The 26187-nt window shown below is 47.5% G+C and overlaps 1 protein-coding gene across 1 annotated transcript in view; it reads left to right on the forward strand.

The window, feature by feature from the left end:
• The window catches only part of LOC147884710 (uncharacterized), a 123993-nt gene that overhangs the window by 33278 nt on the left and 64528 nt on the right, over window positions 1-26187 (forward strand). The window contains exons 5-8 of the mRNA XM_087397871.1: window positions 2556-2699; window positions 2959-3072; window positions 3158-3370; window positions 3468-3950. Of these exons, the coding sequence (XP_087253997.1) occupies window positions 2556-2699; window positions 2959-3072; window positions 3158-3370; window positions 3468-3950 (954 nt within the window). The remainder of the gene's footprint in view (window positions 1-2555; window positions 2700-2958; window positions 3073-3157; window positions 3371-3467; window positions 3951-26187) is intronic.

Raw genomic sequence — 26187 nt, forward strand, 5'->3', positions numbered from 1 at the left:
GTTCAAGCTTGGAGATGATTATATTTTGGGAGTGCATCTCATTCATTTTTTCTTTGTATTTCTGCTGGTAGATGGTTGTATATGCCTCCTTAAGCTTTCTCATTTGCAAGGTGACCTTTGCCTATTGAGGAATGTCTTGAGTGGTATTGGACCATTGGTCTAAGACTTGTGGACTTGGACAGCTTGCCCCCCAAGAAACATCAAAGACTAAGGCATCCTCATGTGTGTTCCATAAAGCAATCACCTACAAAGGAATGCCCGATCTGGAAAATGCCCCCATCCAGGTGGAACAAGTAATAGGCAAGTATAGGCATGTCATCTGTGTCAAATATATCAACATACCTCGAGCAATATATCAACATATTCGGGTGGATTCACATCCTGGGCAAGGCTAAAACGGTACCTCGAGCAATATATCAACATATTCGGGTGGATTCACATCCTGGGCAAGGCTGCATCAATTGGTTGAATTCTTACTGCACTTCCTTTGAGATTATGAACCACCTAGACCTAACGGTCTGCAGGAAACCTCCTGAAGGCTTTCCATGCTCCCACTTTAGATGCAGGGCCCCTCTCCCATCTGGGCCACTGCATGTAAAGAGAAGCTCCAAGTGGTCTACTATGCTCATCCAAAATACTATCGTTCCACATGATAGGCTGCCTTTCAATCTCTTCACGGGTGGACGGGGGAATCCTACAAAGAGTACTCCTGAAGCTGGCCTATGGTTTCAGTATAGCAACCATAAGAGGGGAAGAAGGAGATCTGAGGTGGGCTATGGTGAAAACCCATCTGGTACTGTGTATCCAATCATCTCATGAAGTGGGTGTGCGAGACTGTATGCATTTGATAAAAAAGTCCTTCCAAGGCTCTTGTCCTGGCATAAGTCCTCTGACAACAACCTTGTTGAGTAAAGCTCTGCACTGTAGATCCGGGTCAATGATATCCAAACCCCCTGCTCTTGTAGGAAGAATCAAGGTCTCCCAAGCCATGCTGGTTGTAACATCAGTTGTGCCATCTAGACCACTCCATAAAAAATTCCGTACGGGCCTCTTGAGCTGAGTGATACAATCCCTAGAGTGGCACCAACAAGAGCATACAAACCAAGCTGTGGCTAGAAGACATCAGGGCTGTTTTGAGCTCCCAAGTAGTCGAGACTGGGCAAGATCCTGAGTCGCACCTGCCAGGGGCCTTCCGCTGCTGCTAGACTTGCTGTTCACCAGTTTTGCTACTTCCAGATCCTTCCCGGGGTCAGCACACAAAGTTTTTGCAGAATTCACACCTATTTGGAGCTGTCCAGGGCCACAAAACAGGTCAAAATACGGTTGCAGCTTTCCAGTAGAGGGAGGGGATGAAGGGGGAGGGGGAGGATGAAGGAAGGAAGAAGGGTGAGGATAAGGATAAAGGGAGAGGGGATGAAGGAGGAGGGGAGGGGAGAGGCAAGCTGAAGGGGTGGGAGAAGAAGTGAAGGAGGCGGGGGGAGGGGGCGGCGGAAGGCGAGGGGAGGAGGTGGGGGTAGGGGGCTGAGGGGAGGAGCTGAGAAGCAGGGGAGGGGGGCGGGGGGAGAGGGGCTGATAGGCAGGGGCAGGGGGCGGGGCTAGAGGGCAGGGGAGAGGGGGCTGAGCAGCGAGGTAGGGGGCGGGGAAGAGGGGCTGAGGGAGGAGGGAGAGGACAGGTGGGGAGGGGGCTGAGAGGAGGGAGGAGAGAGGGGGGCAGGGAGGGAGGCAGGAGGAGGCTGAGAGGGGGCAGCAAGGTAGTCGGGGAGCAGCAGTAGCAGTGGTCTGAACCAGTTAAGACTCTCTTAGAGCCAGATATTAATCTCCAAGAGATTCTCCTCCGTATCCTCCTTCTCCCTTCTGTATAAAACTCCTTACTATCTTTCCACACCTCTCGGCTATTAAACATCCTCTTTTTTGTTTTTAATATGCAACCTCTTCCATGCCCCTTCCTTCTTAGACCTTTAGGTCACGACTTCATAGCCTACCTTTCATCAACTGAGGCTCTCCAGCAGCAACTAAGCAGACAGTAGGTACTTGGTGAGCCTGGATACTTGTAAATTAGTAATGGATGCTCGGAGCACAGATGAGAAATCCTCTAATATAACCTGCCCCTCCGTACAAGGGAAAACCCCTACGAAGAGCACTGTTCGGCACTATTTTTGGAAAGAGCTGTTTGCAGAAAGACAAATTAGTATCTTCAAGCCACCCACAACATACTGTTGCCTTAGTCCTGATGTACCATACCTAAACGCACGTTGGGATCTCCCTTGGAAATATTAAGTTGTTTGTAAATTTTGACTACAGAGGGCCAGGCTAACATATGCCAACTTCCCAAAACGTTTAGTAGCAGTGTGCTTTACCTTCCCAGGGAGAAAGGAGGGCATCTTTGTCCTCCATATAAAATATAAACTCGTAATATGGGGCTGTTTTATTTTCACAGAGATTGTTATAGATTCATTAAGAGAAAAATCTGCTATAATTTGACTTGCTTCATGACTTTCCTTATTTACAGTGCCCTTGTGAACATTGGAGTTTACTTTCGGTGATGCTGGTTGCAGGATATGGAGAAACCGATTACTGTCATGCTTGTAGAAAGTGATACGATTGACTTGATAAACCTTAGAGGTTGTACTCTTAACAATGCTTATGAAAATGTCAAGGATGCCCTTGAGAAAAATGCAAGATACAAAAAACTCCTGCAGGTAGCTTCATTTCCTGCATCAAAATTCAAGGTTGTTACCAATGCTGCTTGCACATCTTAAAGAAAAACTAATCGTACATACATGTGCAGGGTTTATGGTTTATTTTGTGCATACTAAACAAATGCTGCTAGCTTGTTTATCTCAATGATCTGTGCTGGAAAATTTAAGATGCTTTCCAGGTGTTTCGGGTGGACAGTGAGCCCTGCAGTCAGTTTTGTAGAATTCAAAATATTCTCACTATGTTGATCTGATTAAGCAGATGAAAATTGGAAGTGACAACTATGCTGATTCAGGTGCGCAAACTTTAATGAGTCTTCAAAAATGCAAAGAGGTTCAAGTTTCTGCGACAGCTACAGAGGAAGAGGCTTGTCAGGTTCTTTAGTTTTGCCAACTCTCTATTACGTCTCATCTCTAATAGTCAAGACACAAATATTGTGTTCTTATTCTTTTCTCTGCAGGCAAATTCCTGGGACATTTCTGATTGTTTCACAAAGAATCTTCAAGAAGGAGCAAGGGAGGCAGCAGACTCAGAAAGTAAAGGCAGCTACATGCAGAAATGTATTGCTGGGCCCGTCACTGATGATACTAACACCACCAGCCTTCTTGTATCTGCTGGTTACTTGGAGTCATCCATTGCAGCTACAACTGGTGCTACTTTACCAAGTACTGTGGTGGGTCAGATTGTTCCCAACAAACATAGAAGATAATTTCCACTCTGAATCATGATTTTTCAGTTAGTCTGGAACTTTGAATGGATTTCCCTAACAGGCTCAGAGGCTCGCAGCTGGAAGCATAGCAGCTTCACGAAGAGGGACTTTCCTTGGAAATGCAGGAGGATCACAGAGGGCCTCAGCCTTAGGAACTGTTGCGGCTTCTAGAAGAGGCTCAGTAATGGGAAGTGTCTTACCTTCTCGAAGGGAGTCTGTGAGTGGAAGTGCAGTTGGTTCTCGTAGAGGATCTACAACTGGAAGCTTGGCTCCATCTCGAAGAGGTTCAACAATGGGAAACATCTCGCTTTCTCGAAGGGGCTCTAAGGCAGGAACTTTGGCAGTTGAGGAGCTCCTTCCCACCAGGGGATCATTTGTTGAGAGGCAAAGTGCTGCGGCTGAACATGCCATGGATGCCCTTCTATCGTCTGAAGATTCTTTGGTGTCCCCAAAGCAGTTGGTTGATTTGGATAACATTCCTGGTCTTGTAAAGGCTATCGAGATTGCAGAAAGAGCATTAGCTCAAAATACCTTTCATGACAAGGTGAGAGGATGCAACCGATGAACTTGGAAGAAGAAAGTAGTCAAATTCATGTCAATAACCATGTCCCTTGTGGCTATCTTTTGAAATCTTGTCTGCTCTCCTTAAAGTATGCATTTGGTTTTTTGTATGGAAAAGGTCTACAATTGCTGCTTTTAGCATTCCTTTGTGTGACTAGAATCTAGAGACTCTACCATATTTCAAGATGTTTGAAGTGATTTAAGGGCAAGTAAGTTGGGATACTTGTCTTCAGGATTCTAAGGTGAGTAAAAAGAAATTGAAAGAGCAATAGATATGTTGAGTGCAAATTATGCTACATGAGTTAGTTTCTGCTTTTATTTTATTTTTCCCCCCAGAACAAGAAGTGTCTTTTAGAAGCTTCGAGAAAATACAAATCCAGCAATGAAAACAGATGCTGGCTGTCCTGCAGCCTGCATGTCAGGGTCTCAGCTCACTGCCTAGAGTATCCTGGAAGTGGGCACCAACAGCAAAGGGGGAGGGGCATACGACCAACAGATACATCGATCCATGAGAATACAAGTGATAGTTGCAGGCCAAGCACTGCAGAAACGCACATGCCTTTTGGTGGTCTTCCTAGAGTCCTCTATACCGAATAAGAAATTTAGGTGAGCGGCCACAGTTTAGGTGAGCGGACTTAGGCGAGCGATTGTAGTTTAGGCGAGCGGAACTGAGTAGTCTGAGTTCTTTTTTTGTATTAGATCTCTTAGTATAGGGTTCAATGTTATTATTTATACACACAATTTATGAAAACTCCACAGTGACCATCTTCTTCATCACCATCTTCTTCTTGACACACAGAGCTCAGAGCTCGCCGGCTCAAGCCCCTCCCCTCCATCACCTCCACCCAGCTCACCTCCCACTACTAAGCAGGAATTGAGAATGCCTTGAAATCTCATTGGTAGATGCAACCATCTCCACTGTGGAATTTCAGCAACAAACGGGCATGTGGTGTCACTTGTCTCGCATAAATCCGTCTCTTTATCTGGCTTCATGCACCCCCCTCAGGCCGATTCCGTGGTTGGAAGTGGCAGTCGCTCGAGAAATTCGGGAGTCATCGCCAAGCTCTCCATGATCAGCAGCAGGTGACGATTAGCAACACTCCCCTTCTGGATGCACAACACCACCAGCTGTAACCCTACGGATGCAAAAATTCAAGCTCACGAATTGACGACACCCCATGGATTCCATGTCATTCAGCCCTTGGGATTCTCCAAGGCATAGCAGCAACTACGATGATGGAGCTCGTTCTGAGAGGATGCATCGCGGCATTTGTGCATAGCGTCGGCGAGCAGACGAAGAGCTTGCATGCTGCGCCAGGATTTACAGAGCAGGGAGCGTCGAGTCACGCCGTGGAGTCCTCCCGAGGGAAGGGCAAACATCGATGGCAAGCAACAACAGAGTAGCAGGAGGAGTAGGAGCTGTTGCTGCTGGTTGTGATGATCGACCGAGGGATCATCTCTGAGGGAAAAAATTCATAGGTTTGTTGCTGCGGCGGAGATTGGGTGTTGAAGGCAAGGTTTGGCTGAAGGCAAGACCATTTGCGCCGGGTGCAAACGGCTTAGCAGGGCTGGTCAGGCCGCCAAAAAGAAAGGGGACCAAGGGAGTACAAAAAAAAGGGGGGGGGATCGACCATGGGCTCATGCCCTCGACCAACGCTAAGAGAGCAAAAACTGGCTAAAGCCAGGTACGCAGCTCTTTTAAGGAAGAGCTCACCACCAGGGACCTCTCCACCCGAAGGTAGTTTCCTTCCTCTATGCTCTCTTCTTGCTAGACTTCATGTACTTTGGTGGATCAAGAGTACATTTGGAGGCAAGGATCATCACTTGGGTGGAGGCAACATAGTTACGCAACTATGTCCTGTCCGAAAGACACATTCCAAAAGCTTGTTGATTGTGTGGCGTTGGGTTCACAAACTCCATAGCTCATTCAAGCCCATCTAGGAGAGAAAGGAGCACACAAACATGGTAGGAGGTGGAGATTCTATAGCTTGTTGCATGGAGAGTAAGGCCCCCATGGTGGGGAGAAGCCTTTCACTGCTTGCGTTCACGTAGAGTGTGACCGCTCGCCTAAACAGTACCCGCTCGCCTAAATTGTGTCTGCTCGCCTGGATCTGCTCACCTAACAATTTTACCCCTCTATACCCTGCTCCAAGATGGCATACAAAAGATACTGACAAAAATGGCCGCTGGTGGGATTCTGTGCCCCATAACAAGACTGAATGAGTCCACTCTTATATGCCAGCTTTTGATGTTGGCAATCATGTCCTCTAGTTGTCAAACACTTAACTCTCCATTCGTTAATCCATACGTAATCTTTTGATTCACGGGTGCAGGCACAACATCGTCATTCCACCCAGCCAAATCTCTGTGGTAGGTGGCTCTCATCAATCACTCACACGTAAAAGTTCCTGCATGCTAATCCACAAAGCCCCAAATCCCTAGATGAATCTAGTCTACCACATGTCATCATTCTAGGATACCTCTTAAATGCATCTTTTAACCCCTCTCTTGGGACATCAATTAATTCACTTGTCCCTAGGCACATTTACACACTTAATGCATTTAAGATCCATAGCCTTAGACCCATCTAGTCAGTGCCTTGTCACCCTCATCAAGGACCTTGACATTAATCCTTTTGACCATTTACATGAAGCCCAATAAATATAATACAAACATTGATCCTTCAAAAGAAAATGTCCACTGACCCTTCCGAGGTCATGTTACCTCAACTTGAGCATAACATTCCTTCCCTCTTCAGGCATCGGCATCCTCAATAATAAAGTCTAGGAACACTGTCCGCAACTGGTATACGGATTCCCAAGTAGCTTCTGATAGAGGTAAACCATGCCATGCAACCAACACCGTGGGTATCTTCTAATTGCGTACTTGCATTGTTCCTCGGTCCAGGATTCTTGTTGGCTTGCGCCTTGCATTTTCCTCTGTCTCCTGAAACAAAACGACACCCTCGATTAGTGAATCACATACATGCAAAAATTTCTTTAAACGAGAAACATGAAACACTGGGTGCACCTTACAACCCCGTGGTAATTCTAATTTATAGGCGACCTTGCCTATTCTTTTTAGAATTAACCATGGCCCACAATATCGGGGTGATAACTTAGCACACTCTACTACAGTCAAAGACTTAGAGTGCGAAGGAACTTTGAGAAAAACTAAATTCTCTAACGGATCTATTTTTATCCGCATAGGTCTTAGCTCTATCCATAGCCTGGTGGATGTTAGCTCTCGCAAGTGCTAGCATCTCCCGCATCGAAACCACAAAGTTCGCGGCACTAGGCACTTTCAGAGATATACCAATTGTAGTTGGATTTGCTGGTCTATAACCATAGTTCAGCTCGAACGGACTAGCCGAAGCAGCATGCTTCGCAAACTTGGAATGTTTTCTATCATTTTAGGAAAATCCTAACAGTGGCAACCACTTGTCCCACGTATGTTGGCTCAATGAAACATATGCTCTAAGCATATCCTCTAAAATTTGGTTGACTATATATATCTGACCATCCGTTTCGGGATGATCCCCACTACTCATTTCTAACTCAGTCCTTAGTGTCTCAAACACTGCATTCCAAAAATGACTGGTAAGTTTAACATCCCTGTCTGACACTATGGATTTGGGTAATCCATGTAGACGAAATATATGTTTAATAAACAAATCCATCACTTGCGGGGCACTAATAGACTCTCTAGTTGGAATGAAGTGAGCCATCTTGGTAAGACGATCAACTACCACAAGGATAGAATCATATCCACCTTGTGTCATAGGAAGACCTACAATAAAGTCCATGGAAATACTCTCCCACCTACCTAGTGGTATTTCCAAAGGCTGTAAAAGTCCAAGTGGCTTCACCCGCTCTGCCTGTCTTACTTGACACGAAAAACAACGTGTCACGTACTCATGAATATGTTTTTTACATTTCTGTCCAAAAGAAATCTCGTTTCACGAGATCATACGTTTTCTTGACTCTTGGATGTCCCGCATAACTATTTTTAACACCGGTCTTGAGACCACAGCTTGTTTTATGGTGTTAAAACTTTACTGTTGATTCTGTCTCCATATAAAAGGTACTTTATTTAAGGTTAGATCAATCAATGGCGATATGGTAGAAAGAAACCAAGGCTGAGGCTGAAAATGCCATCTCAACCCTGTAGAAGTCTCAGCAAAGAAGGGAGAGTCTCTTCAATCTCTGAGAAAAGTAACTCTCCTAGAGGAGGCTGCTCGAGATGATCCCTGCATGGTCGCCCAAATGGCTATCAGAGTGTGTATCGTATCTGTCCAAGTACTGGCCAAGATCTGAGAAGGGTGAACGTGAGAACCCTCCAAAGCCTCAGTGCATCTGGCTCTCCAAATGTGCCATGCTGCAATGCTAGCTAGGATCTCCCATGGAGAGTCGACCGAGGAGTGAGCAGCCCTGAAAAGAGTGGCCGGAACATCCTGTAGAGAGCACGACTCCACAAGGTGTCGTCGGATGTGAAGAGCCCAAGAGGAATCAATTCTCTCAAAAAATACCTGGGGCCCTGAAAGAGTAAGCCAAGCCACTGATCCCCAGGTCATATAGAAAGGTAGGCGAACAAAAGTGCTGAAAAGTCTTGCAATCCCCTTCCATATGATTCTCGCCTGTTTGCAATCCCAAAGGCAGTGCTCTCCCCCTCCCCGCTGCCCCCTTCTCCTCCGCCTTCCCTCTCCCCGCCAGCCCCCCCATCCCCTTCTCCTCCCCCGCCCCCCTCCCTCCCCCTCCCTCTCCCCCCCCCCGGCTGCTCTCCCCTTCAAGGAGACCCCACCCCCCACCCAAAAAAAAAAAAAAAAAAAAACTCCTCCCTCTCCCTCCCCACCCCCTTCCCTCCTAACTCATCTCCCACGCCTCCCCCTCAGCCTACCTCCATCTCCCCCTTCAGTCTATCCTCTCCTTCCCTTCCCCTCTCTCCTACCCTCTCTTTCTCCTTCTTCCTGCGCTCGCGTTCAGGGCGTCCTGGGCAGTCGTTTCACGGACGGAGCTTTTTCGGTGTTGGAATCGGCCTTTTCACATCGATTGGCGAATGGATCCCCATTCAGCCAATCTCCGTCCACCTCCACCGGCCACGAGAACCGTCATTTTTTCAGAAGACGAGTTGCAGCAGCTCAAGAAAGATGTGGAATTAGAGGGCTATACATCACTTTTCGCCCGCATCTTTGGGTCGCACCCTTCCAGATCACAGGCTAGAGACTGGATGCTGGCAGCGTTACCAGGAGACCTCGGCCCACACCTCACGGATATTTGACTTTTGAGACGTGGATTCTTCCAAGTGGTTTTCAACTCCCACGAGTCCATAGCCCTTGTTCTCAAAGATAATCCCCTGGCTTTAGGTTTGAGGAGGATCTTTCTTTTACCCTACATCTTGGGCTTCGATCCGGTCGAGGAGGACAGGCAGGTCACATCACTGTTCATTAGATTTCCTGGTCTTCCTCAAGTCTACCATCGACTACTTGCCACTATCGGAGCCACATTCGGAGTGGTCACTGAGATCCCCTCCCTTCCTGGCATGCCTTCTGTTATGCTGTAGCCGAGATAGCATGACCTCCGAAAGATCGGTGGGCATTTTCCCTTAAATGACCGACTTTTGTAATATTTTATGTGTGTAAATAAAATGGTCAAGGGAAGTAATTGCCAAGGTCCTAGCTGAGGGTGTATTGGCATCGACTAGGTGGTTCTGAGTGCTCAGGCTTAGGTGCACCTAAATGTGTAAGAATGCCAAGGGGCAAATGGTTTAATTGTGCCCCAAGAGAGGGGTAAATGGTGTACCAAGCTAAAGGTCTAAAATGATGACATGTGGCAGAGGGAACCATCTAGGGAATTGTGGGCTTGTGGATAGGCATGAAGGAATGAAAAATTACGTATCTTTGTGTGCATGCAATCCATGAGAGTGGCTGGGAGGTAAAATGGATGCCATCGCCTATGAGCTAGCCAGTGAATCAACGAAAACCAGAGAGATTAGATATTGTACGTATCATTCGGTATCAGAGCGCTGGTTATCGGAAAAGGAGGAATGAAGGTGGACGAACGTTGCGCAAAAGCAAGCTACGTTAAATTCTAATAGCGAGGCTGTCACTCGGCTTTTATTGTCTGACCTTGGAGAGCTATGATTGTGAACGTTGCGCATAAGCAGGTCGAGATTTATTACAGGCCTTTCAATTACGTAGGCTACATCGACGTCATAGTTACCAGATGCGCAAGCTTTGACGCTCTCAGTCTGGTTATGAGAATTTGGTGAAGGGAAGGAAGACTCGCTCACAAACATATCGATTATGTCATTGGAAATGGCAGTTACACTTGAGACCGCTGCAATTTCAATTCCAAAGCTAGGCATACGACCGGCGTTGATGTAATATACTTTACTAGCTTGGGGGAAAAAAAAAAGCTTTAGAGCTCAGGTCTTTATGCCTTAGTCGTGAACGTGGGCGAGCTAGAGTCAACACCAATGGTCACATAACTAGCCCGTGGGCTGAGACTGATTTCGAAATAGAGACCAGGTTGGTACAATTACCTGCAGAACGGTAGCTTTCTGATATTCGGTCAACTGCGTGGGTTCAAATAACATCGACTACGTCTGAGAAAGAAGGGCAGTTCTGATATGATCGAGGTTTGGTTACACAAGTGGGAAGAAGCCTTCGCCATTTGTGAAATCAGATCTGATCTTAAGAAAATCCGCAAGACTACTCACCTATTTATTGAGGCAGCGGATAAGGCTGAATTTAAGAAACACTTTCTTCCACCTAACGAAGAGTCCTGAGCTTGGGATGCTTATAGAAACCTTTGCCAGAGGATTTTGTTGGTGGCAGAGTACACTGACAAGTTCAAGGAATGTGTTATGAAAATAACAGACCCTCTCTCTATGTGGGTTCAATTGAAAGACTATATCTATGGATTGAACGATAAGATTATAATGGAAGTTCGGGCTAAATATGTGACTACATTAGATGAATCTATTGCAGTAGCCCTGAACTTTGAGGATGCCAGAGGCAGACCTAGTGGGTTTGTGCAGGCACGGACTCAGCATGAGTACCCGAGAAAAGGGGGATTTCAGAGGAAATGGAATTCAAAGACAAGTGTCTCGCAGCCAAGTGGCCAAACCAAGCAGGTGAAGCCGGTTGAGGGACAAACAAAGACAAGTACCACCGTTGGGGTGAAAAGAAAAGTAACTCCAATCGGGCTTGGTCAAAGTCCTCGTTGACCCCTGAGCAAAAAGAAAAAGCTAGAAAAGAAGGACTGTGCTTCGGCTGTCTTCAATGACATCAGTGGAAAGATTGTCCACTAAACAAAGACCGTCGCACGGCCAATATGATAATATCTGAATGCGACGCGGAAATGCAGGAGAGTCCCAATGCGGAACATATGCAAATGCAATTGGCAGGACCTTCTCAGAGGTTAGTACCTGTGTTATTAAGTGTGTCTGTTTCTAAGTTAGTAAGCGGTGCACCCGATAACATCCTTTCAAAACCCGCAGCAACGGGGTATATGGTTTTTGATGAGCCCGAGTTGATTAAAATGAAAGGGCAAGTAGCCAATCATGATGTGATTGTGTTGTTTGACTCAGTGTCAACTCACAATGTAATTAACTCGAAGATTTTTAAGAGGCTCAAGTTGAAAACTAGTCCATCTGACTATGCTTATACGGTCAGGATGGTGGACGGAAGTTCAACTGAAGTATGGGACCAAACGGTTACCCAGTTGGAACTTCGAATTCATGACTATGTTGAGAAGCTGGACTTTGAGTTGACTAGGCTTGCTCACACAGATATAGCCCTAGGTATGGCTTGGCATTTTTGGAAAAATCCAGCCATTGATTGGAAAAAGCATATCTACTTTCATGGACGATGAGGAGTTTGTGCCCTCACCTTAAGGGTCCCGGTCATTGGGTTTCCTTCTTCTAACAGGGCGTCCCTTTGAGCAGGTGTGGGGATCCTTTCACGTGTTGAGTTTCCTGCCCTCAGTAGGAGTGTTTCGGCCCAGGGGAAGGTGGTCTCCTCTACTAGGTCGGGTAAGCCTTTCCATCCAACATCCTCCTGTCGATGAGGGTAGCCAGCAAGAACATACAGGGCCTAGGCGGAGTTCCACACCGTCGCCGTACGCAGCTTATCTGGAACCAGCTTCATCTAGGCGTCACTAGAGGTGCTATTGATATCCTTTTTATCCAGGAACACAAACTGGATGCCAGTGATTGCTCTAAGTCTGGCAAACTGCTTTCAGGACATACCTTCTGGTCGCCTGCTATGGGCACAAGGGGAGGCACTTGCATTTCGGTCTCTCTTTCTATTCTCCCCTTGGTTGCTGGTCATGGTATTATCTCCCCTTCTAGAGCTCAATGGATCATTATTTTGATTGGAGGGCGTAAGATTGGCCTTCTCAATCTTTATGCTCCCAATAACAGAGGGGAGCGGATCTCCTTTTGGAAGGAGTTACTCTCTTGGGCCCCCATTGCAGATTCTTGGATCATTGGTGGCGACTTCAACATGGTTGAGTTGCCTTCAGACAAAAAGGGAGGCAGACAGGGTGGAATTCATTCTTTGGAAAGGGCAGCCTGGGATGCCTCCCTCTTTCAGTTCAGTGGCAGGGACACTTGGTTGGATGATGCCTTTCATATTATGCCACAGTCACTCCTGTACTCTTGGTCGAACAGGAGAATACACATGCCCAGTCATGCACGGATTGACAGATTTCATGTAGACGATTGGGCACTTGACAAGGGAGGATCTGTATGCATTTCTACTGGGGTTTCTACCTCAGATCATTTTCCAGTGGTGTTGCAGATTTTTGAGCCTCATCGGAGAGGACGCTCTGCTTGTGTCAGGATTCCGGATGCTTTTTATGCAGAGGAGAGCCTCACGGAGGATATTTTACAGATTTGGGTTTCTCACATACAGAGTGGAGCTTTCCACCCATCTCAGGTAGCTGCAGCCTTATCCGGAATTAGTAACTATTATCATATAGTCGCTGATTCTAGGAGACGTGAGATTCTCATACGTGAGATTGGTATACGCCAGCAGTTAGCGTCCCTTCAGAGGGAAGAGCAGAAGAGGCCCACAGATGCTTGGATTCAGGAGCGCCTTGCTGCAGCAAGGGCTCATTTGCAGACTTTGTTGGATCAGAGAGCAGAATATGCCTTTCATGCATGGGAATCATTTTGGATTCAGATGGGTAGCAGGGTCAACAAGCACTTTTTCTCTACTCATGGGCCCAGACATAGTAGAGATAGTGTTTCGCAGCTTGTTGACTCAGATGGGGTGTTACAGTCAGATCCTGATGCTGTCATGCGTGTAGCTTCAGATTTTTTTGCATCCCTTCTTACTGCAGATCCAGGAACACAGGCCATTGATGATGCCAGAGAGGTTATTTGGCATTGTATCCCTGTATTGGTGAAGGATGAGATGTACGTTTCTCTAGATGCACCTTTCACCAATGCAGAATTCAAGACTGCATTACTTGCCCTTCACAAGGGCAAGTGCCCAAGTTCAGATGGACTTAACCCCCTCCTTTTTTATTACTTTTTGGGAGCAGATTGGTGATCACATTACATCGGCCCTCAGGGCATGTGGGACTCTGGTGAGATGCCTGACTCACTTATAGATGGTCTCATTCATCTCATCCCAAAGGGGGGTAATAGGAATCTTGTGTCTCAATGGAGACCCATCACTCTATTGGGCACTTTCTACAAGATTCTTGCGCAAGCCATCAGTCTGCGGCTATAGGTTTTTCTTCTAGATTTGATTCATGACACGCAGACAGGGTTTGTGCATGGCAGAAGTATTTTTGATACTATTTTCTGATTTTGAGAGGCCTCAGAATGGGCCATGCAGATACATTTTTCGAGCTGCTGCTCCTCCCCGCTCCCTTGCTGCACCCTCTCCCTCAGCCCGTCCCTCCCTCTCTCCCTTGCCCTCAGCCCCTCCCTCTCCATCAGCCGCTCCCTCCCTTCCCCTCCTCCCCTTCAGCCCGCCCCCTTCCTGCTCGCTTTCTCTCCTGTCAGCCTGCTCCCCCGCCTCCTCCCCCTGCCTGCTCCCGCGCCCCCTCCCTGCTCCTCCACCCCCTCCCTGCCTGCTCCCCTGCCCCCTCTCTGCCTCTCCGTCCCCTCCCTGCCTCTCAGCCTGCCCCCTACCCCCCCGCCCTCTCCCTGCCTGCTGCTCCCCCGCCCCCTCCCTGCCTCTCAGCCTGCCCCCTGCTCCCCCGCCCCCTCCCTGCCTCTCCGCCCCCTCCCTGCCTGCTTCCCCGCCCCCTCCCTGCCTCTCCACCCCCTCTCTGCCTCTCAGCCCGCCCCCTCCTCTCCCTCTCCTCCCCCTTCCCTTCTCTCCCCGCTCCCTCTCCTCCCCCTCCCAGCCTGCCTCGCAGTCTATGGATGGCAACAAGCAGGATGCAGCCTTAAATGTGCAAAGGGGCAGATCACAGTTCAGGGGGAAGTCCCAAGAAAGAGGGAAGTCTCGTAGCAAATCCAGGGCACGGAACATTGAGTGTTACCATTGTGGCAAGAAGGGCCATATGAAAAAGGATTGCTACAAGCTGAAAAGAGAGCAAAAGGATAAGAAAAAGAATGCAAATTGGGGTGCAAATCAAAAGGAAGAGAGTCCAAGGGAGGACAAAGAAAAAGTGAAGATCGAGGAGATTAATGCAGTCACACATGATAGTGACAATGATGTTCTCTTCATGTCTAGTTTATCTGCAGAGTTGCTTACCACTTCAGATGATGCATATTCCCAGGATTGGATTTTGGATTCTGGTGCTTCATTCCATGTTACTCCCCATAGGGAATGGTTCTCCACTTATGATAGTGGAAAGACAGGTTGTGTGCATCTTGGAAATGACTATGCATGTGACATAGTGGGAGCAGGTGACATAAAGTTTTCTTTTGCAAATGGGTCTGCATTTGTTTTGAAACATGTGAGACATGTGCCTAAGCTGACCAAGAGTCTTCTTTCAGTGGGTCAGCTAGATGATGCTGGTTTTCACACCACTTTTGGCTTTCAGAGTTGGAAAATTCAGAAGGGCTCTATGCTTTTGGCCAGGGGTGCCAAGTGTGGGACTTTGTATCCCTTACATGTATCAGGGGTATTTGATCATGTTGTTGCAATAACCGAGCAGCCAAGCACTTCTTTGTGGCATTGCAGGTTGGGGCACATGAGCCAGAATGGAATGAAACTCTTATGCCGTTTGGGTTATGTACCGCATTTGAGTTTCTCTGATTTTGAATTTTGTGAGCACTGTCTCTATGGGAAGCAGACTAAATCAGCCCATAAAAGAAGGGGAAAGAAAGAGTTTGAAATGCTTGATTTGGTGCATTCAGACGTATGTGGTCCCATGCCTACACGGTCATTAGGCGGGGCTGAATACTATGTGACATTCATTGATGATGCAACTAGGAAAGTGTGGGCTTATGCTATAGCTCGGAAGAGTGATGTGTTCCAGGTATTTCAGAAATGGCTGGCCTTGGTTGAGAATCAGTCAGGTAGAACGCTTAAATGCCTACGAACTAACAATGGTGGAGCGTATCTCTCTCATGACTTTCAGCATTTCTGTGATACTCGTGGGATTAAGAGGGAGCTTACATCCCCTCGTACTCCAGAGCAAAATCCAGTTGCAGAAAAGATGAACCGTACCATTCAAGAAAGGTTGCAATGCATGCTTTTCAATGCAAGTCTTTCTGGTGGTTTTTGGGCTGAGGCAATGAAGACTGTAGTGCATGTGATCAATAGATCACCTAGTAAGAGTTTGGATGGTGGTATTCCTGAAGAGGCATGGAGTGGCAAGAAGCCCTCTTACTCTCATTTGCGTATATTTATGTGTGAGGCATATGCACATGTGCCAAAAGAGCTTCGAAAGAAGCTAGATCCTAAGTCTAGGAAATGCATCTTTCTGGGTTATGGTGAAAGTGGAGAGATGGGCTATCGTCTCTGGGATCCAGAAGCAAAGAAGATCATACGCAGCCATGATGTGGTCTTCAATGAGAAGAAGATGCATAAGGCACCCATGAGGGATGTGGAAATGAGGAGAATCACTTTCCAGGATGTGAGTCCACCTGCATATGTTGATAGACAGCAAGCTGTCCATGCACCAAATGTGCAAGAAATGGTACCACCAAGTACTCCCACAGGTATACAATCAAGGGTAGATGATGGATCATCTATTGGTGGAAATGATGAGCCAAATGTGGCTGATATGCAGGTGGGACAGCAAGCTGAAATGCCATTGAGAAGATCATCTAGAGTGTCTAGACCGCCTGATAGGTTTGTTCCAGGGGTAGACTATGTGATGCTTACTGATTGCGGGGAGCCTTCTTGCTACAGAGAGGCTATGATGCGTGAGGATAAACGCAAGTGGGAGTATGCTATGCAATCAGAGATGAGTTCACTTATGAAGAATAAGACTTGGGACTTGGTTTCTTTGCCACATGGAAAGAAAGCATTGCCATGTAAATGGGTCTACAAAATGAAGGTCACAGGTGATGATGTGCCTAGGTACAAGGCCCGTTTGGTTGCTAAAGGGTTCAAGCAAGAGAAGGGTGTGGACTTTGATGAGATATTCTCTCCAGTTGTGAAGATGACCACACTTAGATGCATGCTTGGACTAGTGGCAGCAGAGGATATGGAGCTTATGCAGATGGATGTCAAGACAGCTTTCTTGCATGGGGATTTGCATGAGGAAATTTACATGGTGCAGCCGGAAGGCTTTGAAGAAAAGGGCAAAGAGCATTTAGTTTGCAAGCTAAAGAAGAGTCTCTATGGTCTTAAGCAAGCACCTAGAGAATGGTATCAGAAGTTTGATGCTTTCATTCGGTCCCAGGGTTTTAGAAGGAGTGAAATTGATCACTGCCTCTACACTAAAAGGGCTAAGGATAATAGCCTGATAATCTTGGCACTATATGTGGATGATATGCTATTGGCTAGCAAGAATACTTATGAGCTAGATGCATTAAAGGCCAAATTGCATGAGGCCTTTGATATGAAGGATTTGGGATTTGCAGGTCATATTATTGGTATGCGCATCACGCGTGATCGGAGTAGGAAACTCCTTTGGCTTTCACAAAAAGAGTATGTTACAAAAGTATTGCAGCGTTTCAATATGGAGGGGGGGAAGGCAGTGAGTACTTCATTGCCTCCATATGTGAAACTGAGTCATACAGATAGTCCCAAATCAGATGAGGAAAGGGCCATGATGGCCAAGGTTCCTTATGCATCAGCAGTTGGGAGTCTTATGTATGCTATGATAGCTACTAGACCAGACATTGCATTTGCAGTGGGAGTTGTTAGCCGGTATATGGCTAATCCAGGAAAGAGGCATTGGGAGGCAATTAAGTGCATCATGAGGTACATGAAGGGTACCAAGGAGATGTGCATCTGCTTTGGTAAAGGAGACATGCGTGTACTTGGGTACACAGATTCAGACTATGCAGGGCATGTGGATAGTAGGAGATCCACTTCTGGTTATGTGTTCACCTTTGCAGGTGGTGCAGTGTAGTGGATGTCTCGTGCACAGAAGTGTGTTGCTTTGTCTACCACAGAGGCTGAGTATGTTGCAGCCACAGGGGGTTGCAAGGAGGCTATATGGCTTGATCGGCTAGTGGGAGATTTAGGGATTCATACAGGTGTACCGACATTGCATAGTGATTCCATGAGTGCTATTCAGCTAGCACGGAATCCGGTCTTTCATGCAAAGACCAAACACATTGAGGTCAGGTACCATTTCATCAGGGAGGTACTTGAGGACAAGCGCATAGAGCTTGTCAAGGTTCATACAGATGATAACCCTGCAGATATGCTGACGAAGAGTCTACCTAGTCAGGGGTTTGAGTATTGTCGTGTATTGATGGGCATTGGATAGTATGCTCACTAGTTGTTCTCTCTTAAAGGCACATTGTCCTTTAAGTGGGAGGTTGTGGGGGTTAAAGGTCACTGTGCCTTAACCCCGGTTATGTACAATACTCAAACACATATATAAATGAATGAAAAAGAAGATTAGGGTGGTTCTGCACCCACCAAAACTTGTGTGGCTCTCTGTCTCTCTCTCTCTCCTTCTTCCGTTCTTGCTTCCGTTGAGATCACTCTCAGGTACAGGTCCAACACCTGCTCCTTAGCCTCGACAGGTACAGGTCCTTCACCTGCTCCTCGACCCCCACCTACCTCAGGAGCACGCGACGCTCTCGAGTGGGTTCCGGCACGTGTGCAGATCCCTCCTTCAGTTCACGAGGGTACTTTGGTGGACTCTTCTTCACCTCGAGCTGTCCCTTCAATCTCACCTTGCACAGTCTGAGACGCTGAAGCTTCGACCTCCTCCCCGGTTGCAGCTTCTTCCCTAGATCCAACGGTGCCAAATGCTCTTCTTGAGGTAGGAGAGGTCTTCGCAGCTGGGCAGACACAGGATAGAGAGCATTCCTCACTTCCTCCCTTGGATAGGGGAAAGGGGATAGCTTACACTATTGATCCTCTTCCCTCACAAGGGATCCTTCGCACTCCGGTGTCTTGCTTGCTCCACAGGAACTCATTTTTAGCCTTGGCAGAGGGTTCAGATTTCCCAGAGGAGGAGTTTGTGCCCGCTACTTTTGGGGAGCCAGTGATTGGGTTTCCTGTTGACAAGGCTTCTTCTTCAGGTGCCAGGGTTCTTTCCCCTGTTGATTTTCCGCCACTTGGTTCCATCCCTCCCTCCTCGAGTAGGAGGTCTTCCCCTGTTGAGGGGTTTGTTTCCGCCACTAGGTCGGGTAAGGTGTTCCACTCTACATCCTCCCGTCGATGAGGATTATCAGTTGGAACATACAGGGCCTAGGTGGCATCCCACATCGCCGCCGTAGACAGCTGATCCGAGATCAGCTTCATCCAGGTGTTACTGGGGGTTCCATTGATATATTATTTATTCAAGAGCACAAGCTAGATTCTAGAGATTGTGCCAAGTCAGGCAAGTTGCTTTCTGGCCATACTTTTTGGTCACCTGCCTTGGGCACCAGGGGGGGCACTTCTATTTCAGTTTCGCAGTCGGTTCTCCCCTTAGTTGTTGGGCACGGAGTCATTATTCCCTCTAGAGCTCAGTGGATTATTCTTTTGATTGGACGGTGTAAGGTTGGTTTCCTTAACCTGTATGCCTCCAACATTAGAGGGGAACGTGTCCTTATGTGGAAGACTTTGCTCTCCTGGGCCCCCATTGTGGATTCATGGGTGATTGGAGGTGACTTTAACATGGTCGAGTTACCGTCAGACAAAAAAGAGGGTAGAGAAGGCGGACTTCACTCTTTGGAGAGAGCAGCTTGGGATGCCTTCCTTTTTCATTTCTGTGGCAGAGATAGCTACTTGACACTGAGTTGGCTGATGACACAACAGTTTACTTGGATTCTTCCGTTTTGGAGAGCCTCAGAAGGAAGCTTCTTTTTTGGAGCTCACCCAAGCTGGATCTTGCCTCTAGAGTTGTGGTGGTCAACCAGGTCCTCTTGGCCACAGCCTGGTTTGTTTGTTCATGTTGGTGCCGTTCTAGGGACTGCATCATTCAGCTCAGAAGACCGATCAAAAACTTTCTCTGGAGTGGGCTTGATGGAATAGCAAATGCCTTAGCCAGGGTGGCTTGGGAGACCCTCATCCTCCCTACACAGGAAGGGGGTCTCAATATTATTGATCCAGATTTACAATGCAGAGCTTTACTTTGCAAGATGGTGGTGCGGGGAGTTATGCCAGGGCAGGAACCGTGGAAGGACTTTCTTATCAGCAGCATACAGAGGTGCACACCTTCTTCAGGAGGAGACTGGATGAGTAGTGTGAGATGGATCTTCACCACAGCACACCTCAGGTCACCTTCGTCCCCTCTCATGGTTGCCATTCTGAAAGCTTGGGCCAGTTTCAGAAGCACTCTTCGGAGGATTCCTCCTTCCTCTCCGGAAGAGATTGACAGGCAACCCATCATGTGGAATGACAGTATTTTAGATGATCATGGCAGACCACTGGGTGCCTCGCTCTACATGCAGTGGTCCAGGTGGGAGAGGGGACCTGCATCTTCTATGGGGTCTTGGAAAGCTTTCTGCAGGCTTCCAGAGGAGACCAAATATTGACAGGACATCTCAGAGGGAGTGCAGGGAGGATCTTGCAGATTGAGGCAGCCCTTCCAGAGGTTTGGGTAGACACAGATGATATGCCACTCACTTCCTCCACTTGGGCAGGTACTTTTTCGAGAGGCGGGGTTTTGCTTTAGGTTTTGGCCTTTCGAGATGCACAGGAGGATGCTTTGGTTTTTAGTGTCCAGGATGGTGGTAGATTGCTTAGGTCCACAGAGGACATCTTGCTTGAGTCTGCTTTTCAGCCTATCAGGGTTGTAGGTCTTTTGATGCAGGGATCAGATTCAGAGTGGTTCCTAGACCCAGACCCCCGGCTACTCTCCACCGGGTCTTGGAGGCTCTAGCTCTATGGGGGAGTTCCCATCAGGTATTTGCAGTGGGACCCCGGAGAGTGGGAGTGGATTGACGCAGGGCATCGAGAGAAGAGCATCCCCTTCTTTCGTTACACGGTCAGCAATGTCAGGAGATATCAGCTCAGTAGTAGAGGTTGGAGACCCTCCAGAGTTCCTCATTGGGAGACTTTTGATATTACTGCGGTGTCTCGGGAGTGGGGAGATTGGGATGATAGAGGCCTAGCAAAGTCTATCAAATTTGTCCACATGATCATGGATGAGTCTTGGTGGAATCAGGCGGAGGCATAAATCAAATCGATTAATCCTATCTACACAGTGCTTCGCATCACGGACATGGAGGGAAGCACATTAGGGCTCTTGTACGAGTTTATGGACAAGATTGGAGAGGCCCTCAACAGAAACACTTCCCTATCGCCTGATAAGTAAGAGTTTTTACTTTTGTAATATGTATAATTATTGCAGTTATTAAATTGCAATTTGTTATCATGAAGCCTGGAATTTTCAGATATATATTATGTATGTACTATTATCTATAGTCTATGAATTTTGAATGCATAATGCATTCTAATTTCTTGTGGCATGATTTAGGGTCGAGTCCATCCGTGCTATATGGAATAAGCGGTGGAATTGGTTCCACCGCCCAATCCATGCGGTGGCACATGTATCGCATCCCCTCTGGCGCAGTCAAGAGCAATATGAGAATGACGAGTTGGAGGATGGGATGCAACAGTATCTACAAAATTGGACGGGTCGGGTGGTGACTTGGAGATGCAACAAAGAATGGAGGATGAACTTCTATTGTTCCGCAATCACAGCCTCTCCTTTGGTCGAGGCTCTGAGAGACACAGTTGCAGCCTGGTGGGAGAAATATGGCAACTGTACTTCTACTTTGGTAAGAGATAAGTTACAACGCCACTAGTTAGAGCCTAGTCGTTAAGTAACTTGAAGCATCATTCAAGAATTCAGAATCATAGAGGCATGAATGATGCATTGATGATGGGAGAGGGGCCCTGCATCTACAGTGGGAGCATGGAAAGCCTTCAGGAAGCTTCCTACAGACCGAAGGCCCAGATGGTTCTTAATCTCAGAGGGAGTGCAGGAAGAGTCCAACAGATTGATGCAGCCTTGCCCTTGGATTGGGTGGACATAGGTGACATGCCTATTACTTGCTCCACTTGGATAGGGCATTTTCCAGATTGGGAGTTCCTTTACAGGTGATTGCTTTTCTTGACACACATGAGGATGCCTTAGTTTTTGATGTTTCTTTGGGGGGCAGGCTGTCCGGATCCACAGACGATATCTTGTTGGAGGTACTGTTTCAGCCAGTCAGGATAGTGGGCTTCATGGAGCATGGCTCTCTTTCACAGTGGTACTTGGATCTTGACCCACTTCTCCTCGCCCTTGGCTCATGGAGGCTGTGGCTCTATGGAGGTGTCCCAATTAAGTTTTTGCAGTGGGACCCTAGGGAATGGGAATGGATAGATGAAGGGCACCGAGAGAAGGGCATCCCCTTATTTCGTTACACGGTCAGTAATGCCAGGAAATTCCAGCTCAGCTGTAGGGGTTGGAGGCCCACCAGAGCTCATCATTGGGAGAACTTTCAGATTCCTGCTGACTTGCAGAAATTTTTTTGGCAGAGACTCTGGAAATCCCACTGGAATAGAAAAATCACTCTCTTCTTTTGGCTTTCTATTCATGGTGGGATAGCAGTAAACCATTGGAGATCCAGGTTCAGAGGTGACCCTTCTTGCCCTCGTTGCCTTTTTGCTTTGGAGACAATACAGCACTGCCTTTTTTTTTTCCCCCCCGAAAAAAGAGACTTCTACTAAGTAAGAAAGAAACCCGCTAGAGCAAGCTTTGTGCGGAAATACACCATGCTAAGCATGTAATAAAAAACACCTCAGAGGAATGAGGTAGAAAGAAACCAAGGCTGAGGCTGAAAATGCCATCTCAACCCTGTAGAAGTCTCAGCAAAGAAGGGAGAGTCTCTCCAATCTCTGAGAAAAGTAACTCTCTTGGAGGAGGCTGCTCGAGATGATCCCTGCATGGTCGCCCAAATGGCCATCAGAGTGTGTATCGTATTTATTTGTCCAAGTGGCCAAGATCTGAGAAGGGTGAACCTGAGAACCCTCCAAAGCCTCAGTGCATCTGGCTCCCCAAATGTGCCATGCTGCAATGCTAGCTAGGATCTCCCATGGAGAGTCGACCGAGGAGTGAGCAGCCCTGAAAAGAGTGGCCGGAACATCCTGTAGAGAGCACGACTCCACAAGGTGTCGTCGGATGTGAAGAGCCCAAGAGGAATCAAGTCTCTCAAAAAATACCTGGGGCCCTGAAAGAGTAAGCCAAGCCACTGATTCCCAGATCATATAGAAAGGTAGGCAAACAAAAGTGCTGAAAAGTCTTGCAATCCCCTTCCATATGATTCTCGCCTGTCTGCAATCCCAAAGGCAGTGCTGTATTGTCTCCAAAGCAGAAAGGCAGCAAGGGCAAGAAGGGTCAGCTCCGAACTTGGACCTCCAATGGTTTACTGCTATCCCACCATGAATAGAAAGCCAAAAGAAGAGAGTGATTTTTCTATTTCGGTGGGATTTCTAGAGTCTCTGCCAAAAAAATGTCTGCAAGTCAGCAGGAATCTGAAAGTTCTCCCAATGATGAGCTCTGGTGGCATTACTAACCGTGTAACGAAAGAAGGGGATGCCCTTCTCTCGGTGCCCTTCATCTATCCATTCCCATTCCCCAGGGTCCCACTACAAAAACTTAATTGGGACACCTCCATAGAGCCACAGCCTCCATGAGCCAAGGGCGAGGAGAAGCGGGTCAAGATCCAAGTACCACTGTGAAAGAGAGCCATGCTCCATGAAGCCCACTATCCTGACTGGCTGAAACGGTACCTCCAACAAGATATCGTCTATGGATCTGGACAGCCTGCCCCCCGAAGAAACATCAAATACTAAGGCATCCTCATGTGGGTCAAGAAAAGCAATCACCTGTAAAGGAACTCCCAATTTGGAAAATGCCCCCATCCAAGTGGACCAAGTGATAGGCATGTCATCTGTGTCCACCCAATCCAAGGGCAAGGCTGCATCAATCTGTTGGACTCTCCCTGCACTCCCTCTGAGATTAATAACCATTTGGGCCTGTTGGTTTGCAGGAAGCTTCCTGAAGGCTTTCCATGATCCCACTGTAGATGCAAGGCCCCTCTCCCATCTTGGCCACTGCATGTGAGGAGAAGCTCCAAGTGGTCTGCCAAGCTCATCCAAAATCCTGTCATTCCACATGATAGGCTGCCTTTCAACCTCTTCACGGGTGGATGGGGGAATCCTGCGAAGAGTACTCTTGAAGATGGCCCATGCTTTCAGGATAGCAACCATAAGAGGGGAAGAGGGAGACCTGAGGTGGGCTGTGGTGAAAACCCATCTAGTACTGTGTGTCCAATCCTCTCCTGAAGTGGGGTGTGCGAGACTGTACGCATCTGATAAAAAAATCCTTCCAAGGCTCTTGCCCTGGCATAAGCCCTCTCACAACGAACTTGCAGAGTAAAGCTTTGCACTGTAGATCTAGGTCGATGATATTCAAACTCCCTTCTCTTGTAGGAAGAATCAAGGTCTCCCAAGCCACCCTGGCTGTAACATCAGTTGTGCCATCTACACCACTCCATAAAAAGTTTCGTACAGGCCTCTTAAGCTGAGTGATACAATCCCTAGAGTGGCACCAACAAGAGCATACAAACCATGCTGTGGCTAGAAGAACCTGGTTAACCACCACCACCCTGGAGGCCAAGTCAAGTTTGGCTGAGCTCCAGAAAAGGAGCTTTCTTCTTATGCTTTCCAACACCGGAGCAAACTGTTGTGAAAGAGAGATGTCCACCCCAACCTGGAAGCCCAAATATCTGATAGAGACGCCCCTCTGTACCCAAGTGAAGCCAATATCATTACCCCAATCCGGGGTGTCATCATCGCAAATCCAAAAACCACTGGATTTATGCCAATTAATGTGTGCACCTGCAGCCGTGCAAAACAAATCCAAGGCTGTCTGGAAGGAAGTGAGTGTCCTGGGGGAGGCATCCAAAAAAACAGCTGTGTCATCTGCCAACTCACTATCCATGAGCTCTTCTTCCTGGCGGATAGGAAGCCTCAGCCCATAAATATCAGCTTGAGATCTAATGTAGATACTCATAGCTTCCCCCGCAAACAGAAAAAGAAACGGGGCAAGAGGACATCCTTGGGAGACGCGGATCTGGAAATCTGAAACCTGTCCCCTCTTATCCCCCCAATGAGCAACTGGCTATGGGCTGATCTGTAGAGAGAGGATACTCCTCTAATCCATGCATCTGAAAAACCAAAGCGAGATAGAGTACCCTCTAAAAAATCCCAGTCTACTCTGTCGTAAGCTTTCTCAAAGTCTAAGAGTAGAATTGCCAATCTCTAGCGGCTCTGCATGGCCCATTCTTTTTTTTTTTCCAAGAAAAAGACTTCTATTAAGTAAGAGAAAAAACCCGCGAGAGCAAGCTCAAAGCGGAATACATCATACAATCATGAGGATAAATAAAACACCCCCTCAGAGTGAGGTGGAAAACAACCAAGGCTGAGGCTGAAAGTGCCACCTCAACCCTATAGTAGTTTCAGAGAAGAAAGGAGAATCCTTCCATTCCCTGAAGAAAGAAGCCCTCCTAGCTGAGGCTGCACGGGAGTCTCCCTGCATACCCGTCCATACGGCCATCAAAGTATGTACGATGTCTGTCCAGATACTAGCCAATGTGTGCAAGGGATGAACCTGAGTACCCTCCAAAGCCTCTGTGCATCTGGCTCTCCAGATATGCCAGGATGCTATGCTCGCTAGAATCTCCCAAGAAGTATCCACAGAGGCATGTACAGCTGTAAAAGGAAGGTGTGGTACCACATCCAATGAACACGACTCAATCTGATGACGTTGAACCGAAATGGCCCAAGAGGAGTCAACTCTCTCATAGAAAACCTGAGGTCCTGTAAGAGAAAGCCAAGCCACCGAGCCCCATGTCATAAAAAATGGGGAATGGGCAAAGTGACTGAAAATCTTGACTACCCCCATCCAAATCATCCTCGCCTGTCTGCAATCCCATAAGCAATGCTGAATAGACTCCAAAGCAGAAAGGCATCGAGGGCATGTAGGGTCAGCTCCGAACCTGGACCTCCAAAGGTTCACTGCAATCCCTCCATGGATAGAAAGCCAAAAGAAGATAGTGATCTTTCTATTCCTGTGGGATTTCCAAAGTCTCCTCCAAAAGCACCTCTGCAGATAAATGCTCCCAAATATACAACCCTATAATCACTGTACCTGCAGTAAAAGCGTCTATGGCTCTCAAGAACATGGTCCCCTTGCAAGAAGACACTAAAATATTGTACACAGTCCTCCTGCGTGCATCTAACCATCCATTGCATAAGAGTGTGCATCCATATTTTTTCCAAGTCTCTTTCAAGGGCTTCATTTGGTCTTCCACACATTTCCTCTCTCTTCTTAGCTCTCTTGTCCGCAAGGCCTCACATGTAGGCCCTTCCCATTCATACCCAATGCGGCTCACGGCTCATGGCCTTCCTCCATCGTGTAGTCTTCGCCACATGAAAAGGTATTGCACACTGTATGAAGAGCTTTGTGAGCTCACTAGTGGCCTCCTTCACTGCTTGCTTTTGCAAGCTTGCTTGAATGCTAGACCTTTGCAATGACCCTCTTTTTCCCGCACTAGCATCCACACTAATTGATCCATGTGGCAAGGGTGTTCTTGTAGCACTAGGACCCGTGCTCGATGTAGTTGATGCCCCT

Source organism: Dipteris shenzhenensis, chromosome 26 (assembly GCF_047967505.1).
Source record: "Dipteris shenzhenensis isolate YYH24624 ecotype China chromosome 26, Dip_SZ_1.0, whole genome shotgun sequence".
In the NCBI taxonomy this organism is placed as follows: Eukaryota; Viridiplantae; Streptophyta; class Polypodiopsida; order Gleicheniales; family Dipteridaceae; genus Dipteris; species Dipteris shenzhenensis.